A 17,990-nucleotide genomic window follows, 5' to 3' on the forward strand; every position below is an offset into this window, starting at 1 on the left:
GTGTTTCTAAATTCTATCGTGTCTCGAATACTTTGTTGAACAATACATTGTATATGCACAACCTATGTTCGTAATAATCAGCTTTACAGAAACGTAACAGGACTATTAAAATTTGGCGGCAACATAACCTTATGGTGACCTTAGTGAAGAAGCTTATAAATGATTTTTTGGTATTGGCTATATATTGATACTAAATACAAAATATGAGAGAATTAGAAGAAGTCAACTGCGAGGTAATTCATAACATTTACGTATCTTCTTTCTTGGAGAAATATTTTCGTCGTACCCATGTTAAGTTGTATTATTTGTTTATATTGTCTCAGTAAGAATGATACCATTGTTAATTTAATAACGATATTGTTTTTCTACAGATTCGCAGTGTTATAGATATTCAGCATTCTGTGTCAGATCGTTTGAATAATATAGAAAGAGATGACGGTGGATCGTCCAATGGTTCACAAGTATACAATAATCTTGACAGTCCTATTGGAGGGTTTTTAAATGATGCCACATATGCTTGGTTAAGTCATGGTTGTTATTTAGCAGTTATCAATGTGAAAACAGGTGAAAATGTTAGTTCATGGACTTTCCGAGGGAAGATTACATGTGCTTGTCAATTTCCTGCACAATGTGGAGAATTACCATTACTTCTTGTTGGTTTGGATAACGAAGCCACTAGAATTAAAGATTCCATGGGTTTATTATGCATCTTTGATTGTGCCAGTTCTCGTGTTTTGAGAGCTATAAGAGTACGTATTCCTAAACTACTGTAAACTGTCTGAAATTATACTCATGATGCTAATATGTTTGTTGTACAGATGCCAGCTGGTGTAGAACAGGTTTGTATTGTGTCTGGTGGTGCAGAATGGGAGGAATTCAATGATAAGAGATCGGACAATATTCTTATGCAAATGGATGGAATAGCTTGTGTAGTGCTACGCAATCTTCATCATCTTATGATTGATCTTCGAAGATCTACTTGGGAGACGTCTGACTTATCTGCTTTAATGGATGAAGGTTCCCCAGCTGAAATAGAATTTTTAACAAAGGATTCTTTTCATAGAAATCAATTAAACAAAAGTAAACACATCTCTTTTAATTTGTTGAATCAACGTAAGAAAGATTCTACTATGTGACATGTTTTTTATTTTCATTGATTTTTCAAGTAGTATGTAATAATTGTATTTATGTATATTTATAGGCATAGAAAAACATATTGGATTTAACAGAGAAGAATTCGAATCAGGAGCTTTCTTAGATGAGAAGTTAACAAATACCATCATTAGTTCAACAAAGATTGGCTGTTTGATATCAGGATGTTTAGGTAGAGTGATAATATGGCAGAATGATGGGTCTGTAGGATGGATCAGTTTACCTGTCGATGAAACAATGATAGTAACGCATTTCGCGTTATTAGAGCCCACCGACGACCCTAGACCTTTTTACTACTTGTGGGTTGTATTTCAAGATGAATCACAGAAGGTGCCTCCTCTTTTGAGAATGTTTACCTTACTTTTTGAGCAGAAATACTGCGATAGAGGGACCAATTTGTATTTTAATTTGGAAGGTGAACCTAGCCTTAAATTCGAATTCGAATTAGATACAAAGGATAGAGTCATTAGTTTATCCACAATCGAAAGAGGAATAAATTTAGATCAAACTGAGTCAGAGTCTAAACGAGGTGAAGACAGTTTGTTATTAATCTCAACTACTGGTTCAACACTACTCTTCGACTTGAATCAGTGGTATAAAGAGCAAATGCCTCGAACTATTATTGAATGTAAAAATCCAAACAGTATATTGGCCAGTTATAATATGAAACACCGTAACGTGGCACTCGATAAGATAATTAGTTGCTCTTATATCCCTCGTACGTTGCAAGAATTTCCAAATAACAGTCTGAATCCATCAGAAGAACTATTTTATCCAAATTCATTGTCTCTCGAGTGGATAGAATTGAGTTTGACAAAGTTAACATTTTGGATGGCTCGTGGTGTTCAAGCTGAATTGCTTCGTGAAATGGCTCTTGCCGGGCCAATCGCGTTAACTCAACCTTCTGAAATGTTTCACAAATGTCTTTCTATTGGTTTGGTGCCTTTCAGCTCAGAAGTTTCCTTCTCGAGTGATCACAATGCTCAAAGAGATATGTTGCTGTCCCTTTGCTTAGAACAGCGTTGGGCAACTTACTTAATAAAATGCGGGAAGGAATGGTCAGATGGAAGTGCCGCATTCATGTACCCAAGTTTTTTGAAATGGGGTATACAACGAGCGTCGACTATTAAAATGCTTGCAGATCGTTTATGCGTCCCACTGTTCGATCAGTCGGGTAGCAATATCGGAGAATCTGAAATAAAAACGTTACGATTTTGTTATCAACAGTTAGAATGCTTATCGAACGTAGTGGCAAAGTTGCCCGTCGATACGAGTAATCTTGTGAAGCAACAAAGAGCCCTTAAACGTGTTTCCATGTATTTTCAAGTACTCCTTTGGTTTTGTGACGTAGGTTTATTGCCTGAGTCACAGGATCTAGAGGAAGGACCTTTACCATTGTCTCTTGCATTTAAGATCCCATATCCATACGAAAAATTATTCGCCTTGTACAAGGAAAAGAGGGAGTTAATTAAAAACAGTAATCAGGAAGATGAAATTGAAGAAATCTTTTTTATTGATGAATTAATAGCACGTGAATGTCCTGCTTTGAATTTGCAATGGGAAAGGGAAGCTGGAGATGCATCTACAAATGGTCATTATCCTCCACCTTCGTTGCAAACATTGTTAAGAAGTTATTTAACTGATTGCGAACAAGCAGAGTCAAATGAAATTGAATGTAAACATCAAATTACAATTTATCTTTTGATGGATCTAGCTATGTTATTGCAAGGATCCTATCCTGGCATAGACCAATTGATCAAATATCCTTCCTCGTTTAAGATGAGCCCAAGTCTGATAAAACTTACTCAAGCATTTTGGCTCCTCGATCATGAAGACTATCATGGATTTTTGGATATGATGACTGGTCAGTTAATTTGTGATTCTGATGTCAAAGATTGGCATCATAAATTAGTTCTGCGAACATTGATTCAGAATAATCAACACAAACTGGCTTTGATGTATCTGCGCATCAGAAAACCTCCTCTATCATCCATTCAAGATCAAAGTACATTAATCGGTTTGTCAGTGGAACATGGTTTAGTTCAATCAGCTTTTCATCACAGACCACAGTCTCATTATGCACAGCTATTAATGTGTTTTTTTCAAGCGTGTAAAACATACGACAAACTTGGGGATATTTTGCATCTAGTTTTGGATCCAGAGGAAGAGGAAATGTTTGTCAAATTTTTAGAAGACTCAAAGTCTGAAGATATACGATTACTATATTATTTACAACGTTGTCGTTACATGGAAGCCAATAGCGGTAACTTGATGAGTCGGTATAGTACTATCACTTCGAGAAATATACACATTAATATGCTGAATGCTTACAACGCAACTTTACCAGATGTCGTAAAAAAATTCTCCGTTAATTCAAGTAAAACAAATTTAAATACAGGCTCGGAACCAAGGTACCCTAGACCGATGACCCATAATAAAAGTTCTGAGCGAACTTCCAGTATTTATGAGACAGTCATTAAGAAGGCAAGGGAGACTTATCCTAGAGGAGAAAAGTCTGTAATTCCTTTCATTACTGCTCCATGCACAACGTTAAAACTGAACGACGATCGTGTTAACATAAATTGTGTAATGTCTCCGAAAGTAGTGCAAACTAATCGAAAGCGTATTTTGGATGAAATACAGAGCGAAGACGATAGTAGAATGAGAACGCCAGATAGAGTAAAGCGCAGAAAATTGTTGAATGACAGTGAGGCAGCTTTGAATGCGGCATTCAGTACTCCATTGGTAAAACGTAAAATACATAGCAATAGAGATACACCCGTAGAAACTCCCCATTCTATTTTAAAAATTCGGCAGCTTATAAGAAATTCAGCGTCTCCAATTAGCATCTTACAAAATGAAGTCTCAGATAGTCCAATTTCCAATAAGGAAAAGAAAACTAATCGACAAATAAGATTCAGTATTAATCAGTCAAAGAGAAACAACTGCCATAATGAAATGAATGATGAAGAGAATATATCTATGCGTAATACATCTGAGGAAAATGAAGAAATATTTCTTAGTCCCAAGAATGAAACTTCTTTTATGGAGACTACAGTTTTGTCAGATAGTAGTTATACTTGTAAGAATTTATATACTGCTCGTCCTAGACCCAGCCTTAGAAGAACTTACTTGCAAGAGTCCACAGAATCAATACAAGATCCCTCAACCAAGAGTTCGAGATTAAGAACCTCTATAAATTCTTGTTCAAGCGGTTCATCCAGTGTATTAGAAAGTTACTCTAGAATTTCATCAAAAGTATCTCCGTCGATATCAAGGCACACTTTAACAGTTTCTCCATCTATTCATTCTCCTACGATACTGTATCCTGATAGTAGTTTTGAAACTTCTTTAAAGAAGTCCAGTGATATTGACTTACAATCTTCGTTAATACTTCCCCAAGAAGAAAACGTTGCACATAATAAAGTGTCCCCTTCGATAAAGAATTCTATGCCTAAGGAATTGTGCCTGGACGTCGAAGAGTCGATGATCGTAGATGAAGAACAAGAAAATATATCGAATATTGTACATAAACCAAATCATTCTCAGTCAAGTGAGAATGATAAACTAAAAGAAAACATACGTGATAATTACAAGAATGGAGATCTTACAAAAAATAGTACTTTAAGAACTCATTATGAACAAACGAAGAGTGACAATTACATAGATGCTGGGAGAGACGAAGTCGATAGTGAAGAAGAATTTGAGAATTGTTCTGCTTCGGTAAAAAATGACTCTGCTCACTTGGAAAACAGGAGACATCACGCGTGGTCACTCGTGAAAGAATCTGATAATCTTCAAGAACGTACAGATTTGAAGAATGGCGAACATTTCGATATCACTGATGATGAATCTTCGAACAGCGCTGACGAAATAGTTTTGGCTCTCGATGAAGCAGATGATAAATTAAAGGGTACGTCGCAAACAGCACCAATACAAGTGGACAACATTTATGATGCTGTCAATATAACTGACGATGAATCTGATTCAAGCATAGATGCAAATGAAAAGAAAAATGTTGCACTTCTAAGTGTACAGCAAAGTACGAGCAAGGAATTCAAATTTTCAACGAAGGATAAAACGAACACAGAAGAATGTAGGATAGATAACGAATCGATACAACCCGATAATTATGACTCTAATAGTAGAAAAGAGTTAGAAAAGTCAGTTCAAAATTCATCAGAGCATATAAGTCATAAAGATACTGTTAATTCTTCGCACATCGATGTAGAGCCTTTAGAAAATAATGAAGGTGTTACACCAAGGAAGATTAGATCTCGTAGAGCTTCCTCAATAACAAAAGAAGTGAAGAACTCACCTTCTCAAAGCGTTGAAAACACTACAAGATCAAAACGTGCAACTTCGTTGGCAAAAGAAGTGTTGAGCGCTTCTATCGTAGATGAAGAAATCAAACGTACAGCTTCATCTGGATCAGAAAATTCGTCTGGCACTCCATCGTCAAGAAAAGCTAGAGGCAGAAGGGCGTCATTCATGGCAAAAGATGTTTCTTCAACAGAGATAGAAGATGAAGAAGTACCGATTAGACGAAGCACGCGACGCGCTGCTTCCGTACAGAAGGAATTAGAACCGACAAAACCTTTGATGAAAAGCAGTAGATCATCCTCGACATCTAGTGTGAAAGCTGAAAGTGAAGAGAAAAAAATGCAAGTAGAAACTATAGGAAAATCCTCAACTACAAGCGAAAGAAAAACTGTAACAAAATCAGTGAAAAAGTCTAAAACAGTTGAAGAAGAAGTAGAAGTGAAAGCTGTTAAGCCAACTAGAAAGAGAGGTAGTTCTGTACCTAAAGAGACTGTGATTACGACAAGATCACTGAGATCTAGCAGCGTGACAAAGGAAATTGTCGAAGACGTTGAACCATTACTAGATACCTCAAGAAGACGTTCAGTAGTACAAACAGTAAACAGTCCAGCTGCAAATACGCGTAGTCGCAGGTCGTCGATACAGTCAATACCGGAGGAACTTGAAGAAATCTTAAGTGTCCCATCGAAAGAAAGAATCTCGACTGCGATTAAGAAAAAGCAGGCTACACAAGCTTCTCGACAAAGAAGAGCTGCAAGCGTTGAACCTTTACAAGCTGAAACAAAGATAAGTACTAGAAGTACTCGTAGTAAGTCCATTTTGAGCGAAACAATACTGGAGGAGGAAGTAGAAGAAGCGAAGGATCAAACAAATGTAAAATTCTCCAGTAGTAAAAGGGTTCCAACAAGAAGGAAACGTGTACCGTTGGACGCAACTATTCAAGAAGCAGCCGAAGCTGTACCGAAACAAAGGAGAAATCGAAAAACAAGCACGAAACAGGAAAGTACTGAGCAGTTCTCATTTTCGAATCCAGAGAAAACAAATAATCCGCCATTAGATCACAAAGGTGAATTGTAATACATTTAACGAAAATTCTTTACTCTTTTATCGAGTAATTAATATACTTTTTAATTTTTTAGGTCTTGGGGAAGTACCGAGTTATATCTTTTCACCACCCCATACTAGGTCAAAGACAATCGCACCTGAATCTCGTAGGTGGTTACTTTTCAAGTAGACTAATACAGTACAGCCTTTTTTATCGGCTTTATCTTCACTTTTTTCTGTACTGACATCACTCTGACCTATTTTGTGTTCAACGCTTCTTAATAATTTCGTGAAACATATATTATTTACGAATCGTACACCTTTTTCTGCTGCATGTGCTGTATATTTTGACCTTCTCCATTTTAATAATTAATAAGAGAAAATTAAAGATATCTGTCATTTCTGTTCAGAGGGAGAATCAGCTTCATTCCAAATGTAAAGGAAAGTAAACTAGAGGAATAGGGGGAAAAGCCATGCATTGTACAGAAACCGTCACAGTGTGAAGAAGAGATTAATTACAACCGTGTGACTACAAATCGCTGTAGAACGAAATTTGTATGCCCCAGAAGGTTAAAAAGTGTAGAAAATTAAATCGGATTTTAAGTAATTTTCTTTTTGACCCTCTTTGTTCGATGACGTTTTGGGTTTACCTAATTAAAGAGAAAATAAAACATTGCGATAAATGGTGGGACCATGTAAAATGAAACTTGTTACAACGTAAAAGTGTTAAAAGTCATCACAGCACAGGATTAATTTTTTAAAGAATGTGGTTGAAAAAGAGAATGCTTTTTGCTATGAATTCAGTGTATTCAGTACAAAAGCAGCTATAGTATCTAATGAGTGATTCTATACGTCATTAATAGTTTAAGATATACCAACATAATATTTTGCGAAGAGCATATTTTTTAAAATATACATGCTTTGTCACAAAAATTATTTGGTATAATCTATAAATCTGTTTGTTTAGTTTATATTTTATGCATTTTGCATTTAAAAATAGCTCTTGTTACGATTCTTTTTATGTCATTTAATTTTTCTAAGCGAGTAGGCAAAATTGTATAGGGAAAAATTGATTTATATTTTCAGAACATTAAAGCAGCATAGCGTTTTGAGAATGTACTATATTGAACAAACATTAAATACTATATTAATTATAAATCGAAAAATTCATTACTTTTATATGCTACTCATCAAACATAATTGTTAAATTAATCATTCTAATTTTTTTTAATATGTTCATAGAATGATTTATTGTTATATCATATATTGACTTCTAGAGGGTTTTCGATGAAAATATGTACTATAACTTTGTAAATAATTTATTAATATACCCATGTATAGCTGTATTCGTACAATAAATGTAAAAAAGAATTAATACGTACTATTGCTAGAAAATAATTTCCAAACACCATAAATAATAGATCGTTATGTTTAAATATTAAAGCGGCATTAAATAATACTATAAATGAACTGTACCTACATATCTGAATGCAATTCTTATATGTACGTATAGATTATCGCATATTACATGTAACATGATCCTCAAAATTACATTCTTCAAACTAACGATAAGATACTTAAAATGTTGTAGATATTCCTAGCATTAGAGCACACTTTCTTTTTACAACTTCGAGCCCTAACAGTTTTTTAAAATGTATTTAAGTTACACTTGCTAAGCACTTTGTTAAAGCACGCGTTCGTAACTTCATATACATCCAAAATGGATTTTTGCTTTCTTAATGATCTACTTCATTTCATCTGGTACAAAATGAACATTATTAATGTCATCTTTGGCAGTTACTCTTTGTTCTGCACCTTAATCAGTTATAAAAGTTCCCTAAAAAAGAAGCACAATTTTTAAATATATTAGATCTATCTATAATAAATTCTATTTAGAGAGCATGTGTCTATACTCGATTAAAGTTCATCTCAATTAAATCATTTCATTTTGTATTCAGTCTAAACGGTCAACCTTTGTACATTATCTTTTGCTTATCCGATACTTGATTATTTTATTTTACTCTTAATTCTGATTGTCTACTTTGCTATGTATTTCCTCTATAATAAAAATCTTGATATTAGCTTCATAGAATATATTGATAGATATATCACTGTATCTGAATTCAACATGAATGTACATGGAAAAAGGCAAATCTACGATTTAGGACGGTGCGACTTATCATTTCATGCATTCGTTCATTTTACTTGCACCGTACCCTTTCAAAAGGCACATTTAACTTTGTTCTATACAAAAGCGTCGCTTTAGGTAGAACAAAGAATTTTAAATTAAATTTCTTGAAAATTAAATTTCTAGTAAAACTAATTACATTTGTGTTTCTGAGATAAGGCCTGTTCTACTAAATAACTTATAATAAGTAACTTATAGTACTTCATGGCAACGAAACGATGCTTTTCATCAAACTGTACTTTTTAATGAATGAACTTTCACTCCATTGCTTTACTGCTGTTTGCAACTATTTTTTACTCGACGCTTATGTTTCTCTTCATGAGTTTGAGACGGAGATTGCATTTGATTTCTTCGTTGTCCTTGAATAGGCATGTAACACGGGGCATCATCGTTCATAAGTTCTTGGGGAGGTGTAGGTAACGCATATGTGGGGCTTACAGTACTGCTTGAACTACTTGAAGTGTGTCTATGTACACTTCCATTATAAGTAGGATCAATAATTGCAGCAACGTTTGGTACTTCTCTTATACTCTCAACAGGTTCATCTAATGTCTGTATTTCTTCAGGATCAGGATACTGTGGATAATTTGTTGTATGCTGAATTCTACTTTTAGTTGGTGTGCTTTTTAAGTCTAATTTATCTGGTCTCTGAGGTTTCTCTACAAGATTTTGTTCCTCCAACTTCTGAAGTTGTTGTCGCTCTAATTTTCTCTGTCTTGCTTTTTCTTTTGCTTTCCTGAGCTTTGCACGCTCTTTTTCTTGAAGCATACGTGCGAATTCAGCATCTTGTGCTTCCATTGCAATCTTTTGATCCAGCAAAATCTGTTCATCAACTGGTGCATCATGAGTATCTACAGTATTTTCTTCCTCTTCTTGCTGCAACTTTCTTGCTAGTTCCTTTATTTAATAAACAAATTATAAACGTAAATTTAACATAAATATGTTTGTACAAGATGTATACTCTACTATAAATACCTCATCTTTTTCTTCTTGGATATGTCGTTCAATCTCAAGTTGTGTCGCCTCATCATCCAATCGCAATTGCAATCTCATTTGCTCCTGTAAGTCCCGTTCTTTTTGTCTTTCTTCCCACTCCATGGACAGTGCAATTTGCCTCGCAACAAATGCATCACTTTCTTCCCTTGAGAAATGAATCATTCTAGTAAAACTTCAGATCAACCAAATGTAATTAATATAATTAGAAATAAATACTGACTGTTGCTGGATATACGTCTGATATCTTAGTGTTTCTAATTCTTGCTCGACACGAGCTTTTGGTACATCTTCCCTTACTTGAGCATTGCGAACTTTATTACCAGTGTAATGTTCTTTAACTGCAAAGCACAATACGATGACAGCAATCCATTAAACAGAATCAATAGTATTATGAAAGTAGTTAAACATATTTTGTACTCACTTTCTTCATCCTGAAGTCGGTATGCTAGTGCCCCATCTTCATGCACCAACCATTCCCGACATACTGCAACATTGTCAAGCGACTTCGTTAAAGGTGCGACTGCAATGAGTAATATTCACAAAGAATGACAGAAGGCATCTGGAATACGAATGTCCTACCTTCGTTTACTCGACCAGCTTTCGGCAATGTGTCCGAGCTCAGCGCAGATTTCGCCATTTCGCATGAAATCTTCAGTATCCTTGCAAAGTAGACACTTGATTTATCCGATTTTCTTATTTACAACGACCACCTTACGGAAGACGTACGTTGTTTTCTCTCCATCTTGAATAGCAGTGAATAGACTTCATACGTATGTGTGCAGCGGTGTACTTTTCACATGTGCATTTCTCTTTTCTTAGTATGTATAGGGAATGTTTCCGTATGTGTTAAAACGTAGTACGGAAAGCGTGCGTACGCATCACACAGACACTTCACCACCAGGTTTCTCCGAATAATAGTAGGAACGGATATCATCCGTTTTCTCATGTGCAAATAAGGAATTCTTCTTAAGTATCTTTAAATTATTCAACAGAAAGTATATGAATATTAATAATAATAGTGTCTGGAAAATAGGAAAAGAATGAGAAAGGATGTAAAAGGAAATAGAAGGGGAGAAAGCGGATGCTGTATTATGATCCAATGCTATCTGTGTGTAGAGTCCTTTTAGACTATACATACAAGGTGTACCAAATAAGGTCAAAATCAGAAATAATAAAATAGTATTTCAGCCTTCGTTTGTTAATTATAAGCGTTCAAAGAAAAATAGTGGCTATCGTAGCTATAAAATAAAGGAACATTTGCTTCATGTAGCTGTGAGAGAATTTCGCATACGATTCTCAACCCGAACAATGGATACAACAATTACTACTGTTCTGCTCAACTATATGTAGAGAAAAGCAGTACCTACTAAAAATATTTTACTGCTATTTTACACTAAAACAAGACGTAAAATGTTTGGAATTATTTATGGATGCAGAAAACTTAACTTCATATTTTTTTGTAGTTACTGCCTTCCTCCATAGATAAGTAGTAAGTATTGTCCATATTTTGATTCCTGTGAGTTTTGCGTTGAAAATGGTCCCATTCGATTTATCGAATTTTACCAGTTTTTAAACGCTTATAACTACCGAATGAAAGATCAACTGCAGTTTCATTAGATATTCTTAATTTTCGTCTTATTTTGATGTCTAGAATCACTTCTTAAATTTTGATTCACCTATAATAGTTGGACACTCTTTAGTTTTTATAATACTCTGGCTCAGGTAGATCGGGGGAAGATTGTTTTATTTGCAAGTAGAGCTTAGATAGCATCATTAATTTAATTTAATAAACAAAATTTTTGAATATGTGTATTTTAAGTATTTCAAATTAAAAAATAAGTCGAATATATTTGAGGTGGTTAATCAATAGACACATAAATGTGGTTAACTAAAAACTGGTTTTATTAGCACGATGAAGTGTAACCTACAGCAGTTTGACTCCGACTGTTTACGCGCCCTCACATCATCCCTTCTTATACCTTACAAACTAGAGAAAGTAACAGGAAGAAAGAAGGATGGAAAGAGGGCTGGAAAACGAAGAGGAAAGCGGACAGAACAGAGAGAAAAGTGGAGAAAGTAAAAAGGGGAAAATTGTCCTGAGCCTCGCGCGGATCTGGCCGCCAGATGTAACTGACGATGACCAGACCCGTGCCAATCCTTGGGATCGGATGTAGAAAGAATAGGCAGGAAATTGTAAAGCATTAGAAGAAAAGGTTAAGAACAGCGAAAGTTGAAGAGAAAGTCAGAACAGAAAACGGAAATGGAAATTGAGAAAAAATGACAAGGCCGTGGTGGCAGTGCCGAACTGCCACATCACCCCCTTGCCAGTGATTGACCTAATCACGAAAGTCCGGCTTGGAATCGCTCCGGAAAGTGTACTCGTCTGCCTGACCGAGTTGTTCTTGGGCCCCGACCTGCTGTTGCCGTGGATTCAGGGACCGACTGTGCTTGAGGAAGCATCCGTGGTTCAGGTGTCGGCTGTGAAACAGGTAGCGACCCTGGATCCGATGGCCGTTGAGGTTCCTCAGCGGTCGATGTCCCTTGCGCCTCCTCATCGTCCGTCACGATGTAGGCCGGTTTAAGTCGGTCAATGGTTACCGTCACCTGTTTGCCCTTGATGTCCAAGGAGAAGGTTTTTGACCCTCGATTGAGGACCCTGAATGGTCCGTCGTACGGGTGCTGGAGGATTCCCTTGACGGTATCATTACGGACGAAAACATAGTTTGTATCGGCCAAGTCTTTAAAAATGAAAGTTCGTCGTGCACCATGCCGAATTCCTCCAACCGGACTGAGGGCGTGAAAATGCTGTCGCAACCCTTGTACATAGTCGCCTGCGTCGCTGGAACACTCGGCTGGTCGTGGCGCCAAGAACTCTCCAGGAAGACGAAGCGTCTCGCCATAGACCAACTCTGATGCCGTTGCCTTTAGGTCCTCCCGCCAAGCTGAGCGTATACCCAACAATATGGTGGGAAGAACCTCTGTCCACCGGGAATTCTGATGGCACCGAATAGCTGCCTTCAGCTGCCGGTGAAATCGCTCCACCATGCCATTTGCCGCTGGATGGTAGGCTGTCGTCTTCAGGTGTGACGTTCCTAGCAGTATATTCAAGTGCCTGAACAAATGGGATTCGAACTGCTTGCCCCTATCAGTGGTAACCCGTAATGGTGTGCCGAAACGCGAGATCCAACCCTCGTAAAATGTTCGTGCTACCGTGGCTGCTTCCTGGTCGCGCATCGGAAATGCCTCCGGCCACCGCGTAAAGCGGTCCACACATGTAAGACAGTATCGAAAGCCCTCGGAAACTGGCAAGACAACAATGTCAACATGCACATGTTCGAACCTTGCTGATGGTGACGTGAAAACTCCAACCGGTGCTGACACGTGACGCCCAATTTTCGACCGTTGACACTCTATACAGGCACGTGCCCACTTTCGGCAGTCTGTTTTCACCGACGGCCAAACATAACGTTGAGTTATGAGTTTGACCGTGGCGTTAATTCCAGGATGTGCAAGGCGATGCACCGTGTTGAACGCTGTTTGCCGAAAGGGTGGTGTTATGAATGGACGCACCGCCGATGTCGAAACGTCACAGTACACTTGCGCGCGTGCATCCGGGAGAGTCATCTTCTTGAGGCATAAACCCCTTCCTTCGCGCAGGTAGATTTGCAGCTCTTCGTCCTTTTCCTGGGATTTTGCTAGTTCCGCAAAGTCTAGCGTTTGCTCCACCTCTTCAATCCTCGATAATGCATCGGCAACAACGTTGTCTTCACCGGAAACGTGGCGGATGTCTGTGGTAAACTGGCTGATGAACTCCAAGTATCGAAATTGCCTTGGAGAACACTTCTCTAATTTCTGACGGAAAGCAAATATCAGTGGTTTGTGGTCTGTATAAATCCGAAAACTTCTTCCCTCAATCATATGCCGGAAATGCTTAATCGATAGGTAAATCGCTAAGAGTTCCCTATCGTAAGCTCCATATTTAGTTTCTGCGGCTGTTAGTTTTTTAGAAAAGAATGCCAATGGTTCCCAGTCATTGCCTATGCGCTGTTGAAGGACGGCTCCTACCGTAAAATCGGAAGCGTCGCAGGTAATCGCCAACGGTGCGTTGACCTCAGGATGGGCCAGCAGTGCAGCCTGTGCCAAGCTTTGTTTGCAGGTCATAAATGCTGATGAGGCCTCTGGTGTCCAATGCACCGGTGTGCTACCCTTTATGTTGCCGTGTAGCAGGTTGTTGAGGGGTGCTTGATCAAGTGCAGCCTTAGGCATAAAGCGTCTGTAAAAATTCACCATACCTAAGAACTGCCTCAACTGCTTAGCTGTGGTTGGTTGAGGATATTGCAGGATAACATCCACTTTGTCCGTTAATGGGCGAGTTCCCTCCTTGGACACCAAATAACCGAGAAACTTCACTTCAGCTTTACCAAAAATGCACTTCGCGGGGTTAACTACCACTCCATACTTCTGCAGTTTATCGAAAAGGATTTCCAGATGCTGAAAATGCTCTTGTTCGGTCGATGATGCTACCAAGATGTCGTCGATGTATGCATAGCAGAAATCCAGACCTCGTAACACCTCATCGATAAACCGCTGAAACGTTTGCGCTGCATTGCGTAGTCCGAATGACATGTACGGAAATTCAAAAAGTCCAAATGGGGTGGTGATAGCTGTTTTTGGTATGTCTTCGGCAGCAACAGGAATCTGGTTGTAAGCTCGAACTAGGTCTATTGTTGAAAAAATGGTTTTACCCCGTAAAGCCTGCGCGAAGTCCTCGATATGTCTAACTGGGTACCGATCAGGAAGTGTGCGCGCGTTAAGGGCACGGTAATCGCCGCATGGTCGCCATTCGTTCTGTCCTTTTTTCGGGACCATGTGCAAAGGTGACGACCAACTGCTCTCCGAAGGTCTAGTTGTTCCTAAACGCATCATGGTCTCGAATTCTCTTTTCGCCGCCTTGAGTCTGTCAGGTGCAAGTCTCCGCGGTTTGCAAGCCACCGGCGGTCCTGGGGTGGTGTGGATATGATGTACCGTAGAATGCTTCGGTTCCGTAGGCGTGCCTTCTGGTCTCGTAATGTTTGGGAACTTCCGTAAAAGTTTATGGTACGCAGAACAACCCATGATTGTCTTGATGCATGGAATTGCTTGCACCGTTCCGACAGCCGGACGTCCCCTTGCTGATAACGATGTGACCTGATCCAGCAGTTGCCTATTTCTCACATCTACAAGTAACCCAAAATGTGACAAAAAATCTGCACCGATGATGGGTTTTGCCACATCCGCAACGATGAATCGCCAGGTAAAAACCCGCCGTAGCCCGAAATTGAGCGTGAGTGTTCTCGCACCGTACGTCGCAATCGCGGTACCGTTTGCTGCAGCGAGTTCGTAGGTAGACTTCTCGCATGGCCCTCTAATCATCTTCCGAGGAAAAACACAAAGGTCGGCTCCTGTGTCGACCAAGTATTGTGTCTTCGTGTCGCGGTCGGTAACGAAAAGACGGCGTGACGTCGGGCTAGGGTCGCTGGCCGCCATTAGCGACTGCCCTGATCGTTTCCCGCATTGAAGGTACAGGGCGCAATGCATTTACGAGCATCCGTATCAAACATCCAATGATACCAGCAAACACCGCGTTTGCCATGTCTGCGGCTCCTTGAACCCGACCGAGCACTCGAACGTGCAGGTGATCGTGGGCGCGAATCCCTATCGCGGCGCGAAGGGCGAACGTCAGACGTCAATTCTTGCCGAATTGCCGAGATTTCTTGGCGTAAAGATATCGCTAATTGTGCCATCTTCATACTTAATAATGCCTCGAGATCATTGGCAGGAGCAGAATTTACCTCGGAGATTTGCACTCTGGGAGTTGACGATTCAGCAATCGCATCTGCAAGCTCGGCAACCTTGTCCAACTCCACGTCCCTCTGCGTCGCTAAGACTACCTGCATTCCTTGGGGAAGTCGTCCCATCCAGAGGGTCCGCAAGACAGAATCAGGCACCGCCGTCCCAGCTAATCCACGCAGGTGTCTCAGGAACTGCGAAGGCTTGCGGTCTCCGATCTCCTCATGTTCGAGCAGACGTCGTGTCTTCTGCTCCTGCGACGAACTCAAACGACGTATCAGCTCCGTTTTTAATTTTTGATATGGCTCCAACGGTGGTGGATTCATAATAATGTCTCGGACCTCCGCGGCGTACTGTGGAGGTAGAGCACCCAAGATATACCCGAACTTGGTATTTTCTAGGGTTACTCCAGACGCTTCGAAGCTGCGTTCCGACATCCCGAACCACATCTCCGGATCGGAAGGGCAGAATTCGGGAATCCGAACCGCTACGCGATCCACCGAAGGTGCTCCAACGCCAAGAGAATCGTTAGTCACCTGACCTGTAGCCATCTTCACTCACAGTTCTTATATATACACTGAGTCACTAAAAATAAAAAATCTACGCGGATAACACTGTTCAGTTTCTACCGTTGTAATGTCCACCACAATCAACAGTCACCGATCACGTCGGGGTCACCAATAATTGAGGTGGTTAATCAATAGACACATAAATGTGGTTAACTAAAAACTGGTTTTATTAGCACGATGAAGTGTAACCTACAGCAGTTTGACTCCGACTGTTTACGCGCCCTCACATCATCCCTTCTTATACCTTACAAACTAGAGAAAGTAACAGGAAGAAAGAAGGATGGAAAGAGGGCTGGAAAACGAAGAGGAAAGCGGACAGAACAGAGAGAAAAGTGGAGAAAGTAAAAAGGGGAAAATTGTCCTGAGCCTCGCGCGGATCTGGCCGCCAGATGTAACTGACGATGACCAGACCCGTGCCAATCCTTGGGATCGGATGTAGAAAGAATAGGCAGGAAATTGTAAAGCATTAGAAGAAAAGGTTAAGAACAGCGAAAGTTGAAGAGAAAGTCAGAACAGAAAACGGAAATGGAAATTGAGAAAAAATGACAAGGCCGTGGTGGCAGTGCCGAACTGCCACATATTCGACTTCGAAAATTCGAGTTTAAATTTAGTCAAATAGAAGTATATTAAAATATACTTATAAGGTGTTTATACCTATCACTATCTGCGCAGATTATAATGGCCATAGTAGTAGTATCTCTAGTAAGGGTGGTAGAGTGGTAGTAGAGTGGTAGTAAGGCGAGCGTACTCACGTTGAACGTCAGTAAAATGGATAGTAAATGTCTCTCAACGTAGACTTCAATAAGACGGATTTTTCCATGTTTCTTTATTTATTACAATATAAAATTCTTTTACTTTACATTCATCCTTACGATATAAATTTTAGTAATTATTTACAGAATTTAATTGTTTAAGCGACACTCATTTTAAAATAATCGTTTTCCTTATCGAAGATGACAAAATACAAAAGATAAATTTCAGAAATTGAGAAACATACAAATTTCAATTAAAATCGCAGAGGTATCTTCTGCACAGCGAATTTTACATAATTTAATAGTAATTCATAAAGCGCCATCATTTCATTTGATGTGATAAATTATTATTGGCAGTAATTATCCTCGCCCTTCGTACTTACGTTATTGACGAAGTATAGAATAGACTTATTCTAATGTATTTTTGTGTCACTCAGTCACTTTTTCCAAGAACTACTTAACTATTCTTACTAATTTCATGTTACACCAGAACCAACGTTATTGATTCAGTTTAAAATGAGATTATAATGCTATAAATAGTATAAATGAAAATTAGGTACATGTATTATATAAAACATTTCAGATCTGAAGTCACATAAATGTGAAAACATTGTTGCATGATTTCGTTTACTAAAGCATTTTCATAGAAAAATAGATTGTATCTACTTCCATAAATTTTGATTATTGGTATTACATAAAAATTAGAAAATTCATATTTTTCATAAACATTGATATTTATACCTATAAATGCTTTTTGCTAATTGCATTAGCCCTGGGAGACTATTTATACCTTTTCAGGTAAGACAGGTTTAATTTGTGTTTAATATTCCAAACATTGTTTGTTAAATAAATGTTTAAAGAGGTTCTTAGCAAAAGATAAATAATTTTGCTGATCCATATCGTTGCATAATTATTTGCATTATTAATAAGCATAAAGTGTTTTTCCACGAAAAGTTGTTAATAAAGAGAATCATGTATCCTATTTTTTGAAATTGGTCGCAATATTCAAAATTTATTCGGAAATGTTTAGTTTCATTTCCTCACACTCGTGGCATTGTAATCTTATTTGAAACAAAATCGATAATGTTGGGTGTGACATGAAATGGTAAGAAGGATAAGATAATCCGATAGAAACAC

At 38.5% G+C, this 17,990-nt stretch overlaps 3 protein-coding genes across 3 annotated transcripts; 1 reads left to right on the top strand and 2 right to left on the bottom strand.

The window, feature by feature from the left end:
• Positions 1-203: 203 nt before the first annotated feature.
• Positions 204-7,734, top strand: Elys (AT hook containing transcription factor 1 homolog). Its single transcript, XM_076380584.1, has 6 exons — positions 204-233; positions 372-749; positions 819-1,113; positions 1,202-6,541; positions 6,615-6,686; positions 6,930-7,734. The coding sequence occupies exons 1-6, from the start codon at positions 204-206 to the stop codon at positions 6,956-6,958; spliced, it is 6,144 nt and encodes a 2,047-aa protein (XP_076236699.1). The 3' UTR covers positions 6,959-7,734.
• Positions 7,735-8,119: 385 nt separating this feature from the next.
• LOC143180689 (uncharacterized) lies at positions 8,120-10,488 on the bottom strand. Its single transcript, XM_076380585.1, has 5 exons — positions 10,283-10,488; positions 10,125-10,187; positions 9,924-10,041; positions 9,683-9,848; positions 8,120-9,604 (listed from the first exon to the last, which is right to left on the bottom strand). Exons 1-5 carry the CDS (start codon positions 10,338-10,340, stop codon positions 8,978-8,980), a joined length of 1,032 nt encoding a protein of 343 aa, XP_076236700.1. The 5' UTR covers positions 10,341-10,488; the 3' UTR covers positions 8,120-8,977.
• A 4,740-nt stretch (positions 10,489-15,228) lies between these two features.
• On the bottom strand, positions 15,229-16,083 carry LOC143180060 (uncharacterized). The gene has a single exon (XM_076379586.1). It carries the CDS (start codon positions 16,081-16,083, stop codon positions 15,229-15,231), a length of 855 nt encoding a protein of 284 aa, XP_076235701.1.
• Positions 16,084-17,990: the final 1,907 nt, after the last annotated feature.

This window comes from Calliopsis andreniformis, chromosome 6 (genome assembly GCF_051401765.1).
Source record: "Calliopsis andreniformis isolate RMS-2024a chromosome 6, iyCalAndr_principal, whole genome shotgun sequence".
NCBI lineage: Eukaryota > Metazoa > Arthropoda > Insecta > Hymenoptera > Andrenidae > Calliopsis > Calliopsis andreniformis.

Bases quoted from the DNA above. Each gene is read 5' to 3' on its own strand.
- Elys (XM_076380584.1), top strand. From the start codon at position 204: ATGAGAGAATTAGAAGAAGTCAACTGCGAG. The intron at 234-371 runs GTAATTCATAAC...GTTTTTCTACAG, and splicing joins TAGAAGAAGTCAACTGCGAG to ATTCGCAGTGTTATAGATAT. The intron at 750-818 runs GTACGTATTCCT...TTTGTTGTACAG, and splicing joins GTGTTTTGAGAGCTATAAGA to ATGCCAGCTGGTGTAGAACA.
- LOC143180060 (XM_076379586.1), bottom strand. From the start codon at position 16,083: ATGGCTACAGGTCAGGTGACTAACGATTCTCTTGGCGTTGGAGCACCT.
- LOC143180689 (XM_076380585.1), bottom strand. From the start codon at position 10,340: ATGGCGAAATCTGCGCTGAGCTCGGACACATTGCCGAAAGCTGGTCGA. The intron at 10,188-10,282 runs GTAGGACATTCG...ACAATGTTGCAG, and splicing joins AGCTGGTCGAGTAAACGAAG to TATGTCGGGAATGGTTGGTG. The intron at 9,849-9,923 runs GTCAGTATTTAT...TCATTTCTCAAG, and splicing joins CAGACGTATATCCAGCAACA to GGAAGAAAGTGATGCATTTG.